General features: G+C 33.7%; 1 protein-coding gene across 1 annotated transcript; it reads right to left on the minus strand.

Annotated features, from left to right (window-relative positions):
- Positions 1 to 58: 58 nt before the first annotated feature.
- On the minus strand, positions 59 to 1,998 carry LOTGIDRAFT_133189 (hypothetical protein; the record flags this gene model as incomplete). The annotated part of the gene is made up of 5 exons (XM_009067522.1): positions 59 to 260; positions 526 to 792; positions 1,115 to 1,329; positions 1,622 to 1,675; positions 1,831 to 1,998. Coding segments are annotated over 5 exons (906 nt in total), but the record flags the coding sequence as incomplete, so codon positions are not given.
- Between the last annotated feature and the right edge of the window lie 2,028 nt (positions 1,999 to 4,026).

Genomic DNA, 4,026 nt, shown 5'->3' on the forward strand with positions numbered 1-4,026 from the left:
TCTCAAAAGTTTACAGCATCCATTCTGGCATCGTAAATGGCTATCAACACAGGCTCTTTCAAGATGTCAAATTAAAATTTACCTCAAGAACACCCTGATCAGGAGAAGGTGGTACAATTCCTGGAAATAAATCAGCTAAAATACTCTCAAATAGTGGAACATCTTCTGCTAAAAACTTGGGTAAATTGGCATCACGCAATGAATGAATCATTATATGGGATTCTTCTTCATCTTTTAATGGTTTTACTGTACCATCAGGCCTGAAATTACAATAACAATATAAAACATTGTGTAAATAGGTGAAATAAGTAGATTTTAGACTAAAAAACTTATTAAAAGCTCATTAGGTCTTTGATTCTCAAAGTAAGATGAAAAATAACAACACAAATCTTAGATATCTACATTGTCAACAATGTTATCTTAGCCATTCACTTTCTACAGCATCTAAATAGCCAGGTGTATCCTTGAGGTGAAATTAGAATATTGAGCAGAACATCTACCTGTATCCACTAAAACATATCTTACCTCTGTTGAGCATGACGTCTGCCATGGCCAGCCATTACTAAAACTGATTTTATAGCTCTCATGCCGAAATCATAATGATCTTGTTGTGAAAGTTGTTTACTGGCCAACTGATATAGATTGACTATTTTCTGGGATAAAGATTTGGCATCACGGAAACCTTCAGAAAATAGGATGATTTCAGCAATCAAGGCATAATCTGGTACCATCATAGCTACTGGACGGAATAATGATTTCAAATTATCTGGTAGATCTACTCGACCAGCATATCTACAATATAAATGGTACTGAATACAAATTTGTCAGAAATAAATGGATGAATTAAGATATAAAATTACATGAACACAAATACTAGAAGTTAATCTTATGATTGTGATGTTTGTAAAAAGTGTCTTTAACAGTCCAGTAGTCTCAATACTGACATGAGAGTGCACATTAACTGAGCAGAAACAATGGCTGGGATCAACTGCAAAAACACTTGGAGAAATTCTCAATTTTCAAGACCTATTTTGTATTAATTTTACATGTGAAAAGAAGGAGAAATCCAAGAGATACTGAGAATTTTCTTCATGTATGTTGTGTAAAATCTTACGTTGGATTCATGGTGATGAAGTATCCACAACTCATATTGAGTTTAATATCACGACTTTCAAACATAAAGCGTAATGATTGGGTGTCTTTAGCAGCTTTAATAGTATGAATCTGTTGAGCTACGACTGATAGAACTTCTACATCAATACGATTAAATTCATCAAAACAACACCAACTACCAGATTGAGCTAACCCTGAGAAAAACTTTCCTAACATCTGAAATATTATCATACATCATTAGAGTGGAAGGAACAAGAGTGCTCTGTTTAACAACAGAACTGAACTTTAATCTCATGTTGTTCAGTAGCAGTCACCAAAACAGTAGGGAGGCAGTTTTTATTTGATTATGGTGCCTAAAGAGGCTAATGTTTATTTAGCTTAGGTCTTTTAAGATCAGGGAGGCTAAGAAACCTCTAGCCTTCCTGGCTTATGGCTCAACCGTGCCTGATCCATGACTATATATTTACTCATATAAAATATGTTTTAGAAGATAAATCTATAATATTACCTTATAATCTAAACCTTCAGAACAATTAAATACAACACATTGTTTTCCCATAGCCTGAAAGTATAAATTAATGTGTCAATGAAAGCCATTCTAAAACTGCTCTAGAGAATGTATGAATCTTTGAGAAATCAATCAATAGAGCCAAAATCAAAATGAAATTTTATGCCCTACTCCAGATTGGGCTCATATATAAAGTAAAAAATAATCACCTTGGCCAGATCTTTAACTGTTTCTGTTTTACCAGTACCAGCAGGACCAGCTGGTGAACCACCAAGATGAAGATGTAAAGCACCAGTTAATGTTAAGTAACATCTATCTGTTAATGGTGTAATAACTAATCTTGGTGAACAGCCTAAATACTCGTATCCATATTGAAATGATGCATTAGATTGAAGCACCAAACAGTTATTGGTCTGCTCGTCCCATTCATAACGCAATTGTCTGCCAAAAGAAAAGCCATATAAAACGCATTATAACTTATAGTGTACATGAGTGTCTAACACCATAATGCCAGACGTATAGACACTAGGGTGTGAGCTGATTAAAAGGTAATCTTGTAATCAAATGGTTTTTAGGAAAGGCTCCTGAATGAATATGTTTTTTGGCAGCAGAGAGAAAAGATGCCAAAAAAACATGCTCACATGTAACCAATTGTGTAGATTGGGAATTGATACTTTCAATCCAAAGTCCTGCCATTTTCTCTTTGACTATGAAATCATGAAAAGGTAAAATAATTTTTGAAAGTTACATTTGAGAATACGTTTTGAGCAATGACTGATTTAAATACTTACCTTTTCCATTCAAAGTCTTCTTTTTTCTTGACATTAAAGGAGATCATTTCATTGACTATATCTCTATTATGTACAGTAATTGTTAATAATGCTTCTATACTCATCCTCTGATAGGACAAGATATTAGAAGATACCAATCCTGCAAATTTATTCAATGATTCCACCATATTGTCTTTCACTTTGATCAATTCTTGACGAGGATTCGCTTGTTCAAAACATTTTGATACTTCTTTATTAAACATAATCTGCGTCTGTAAAGAAAATTGACAGCTGAATATATGACAATTCTCCATGTGATTGTTACTGAGACCAAATAATCCTGTGAATAATGTACTATCTTGTAACAATATTACCATTCACTAAGTGATAAATTTACAGTGATCAATTGTTTTTGATCAATTTCCCTATGACAGTCAGATAGCTATGACAATATTTTTATGGGGGGAAATGTTAAGAACATAGCTATACTTACTACTGTAAGAACAACTTGTCCTGGATGTTTTACTACCCAGTCTTGTATATCACAACCTAGCCAGTCAGATAAACCTAGCTTTACATATCAGTTATACTTACTACTGTTAGAACAACTTGTCCTGGATGTTTTACTACCCAGTCTTGTATATCAAAACCTAGTCAGTCAGATAAACCTAGCTTTACATATCAGTTATACTTACTACTGTTAGAACAACTTGTCCTGGATGTTTTACTACCCAGTCTTGTATATCAAAACCTAGTCAGTCAGATAAACCTAGCTTTACATATCAGTTATACTTACCACTGTTAGAACAACTTGTCCTGGATGTTTTACTACCCAGTCTTGTATATCAAAACCTAGTCAGTCAGATAAACCTAGCTTTACATATCAGTTATACTTACTACTGTCAGAACAACTTGTCCTGGATGTTTTACTACCCAGTCTTGTATATCAAAACCTAGCCAGTCAGATAAACCTAGCTTTACATATCAGTTATACTTACTACTGTCAGAACAACTTGTCCTGGATGTTTTACTACCCAGTCTTGTATATCAAAACCTAGTCAGTCAGATAAACCTAGCTTTACATATCAGTTATACTTACTACTGTCAGAACAACTTGTCCTGGATGTTTTACTACCCAGTCTTGTATATTACAACCTAGCCAGTCAGATAAACCTAGCTTTACATATCAGTTATACTTACTACTGTCAAAACAACTTGTCCTGGATGTTTTACTACCCAGTCTTGTATATCACAACCTAGCCAGTCAGATAAACCTAGCTTTAAATATCTAAAAATAGCTATACTTACTACTGTAAGAACAACTTGTCCTGGATGTTTTACTACCCAGTCTTGTATATCACAACCTAGCCAGTCAGATAAACCTAGCTTTAAATGCCTGAAAAGAGAGTACATGATGATCAAATTTCTATATAACATCAGTGATACAAAAAATAGTCATATGATTTACTCAATTCAAAAAATCTTTATTTATTAAGGATATCACATCACAAACTTTATGATTTACTTATTTTAAGCAGAAGAAGTTATTGCACTCAAGTAAAGGAAAAGATTCTACTTACTTCTTGACAGTTTCAAACATACCAGACTCTACTGTACCTAACCATTGTTCAACAG

This window comes from Lottia gigantea (assembly GCF_000327385.1).
Source record: "Lottia gigantea unplaced genomic scaffold LOTGIsca_83, whole genome shotgun sequence".
Classification (NCBI taxonomy): domain Eukaryota; kingdom Metazoa; phylum Mollusca; class Gastropoda; family Lottiidae; genus Lottia; species Lottia gigantea.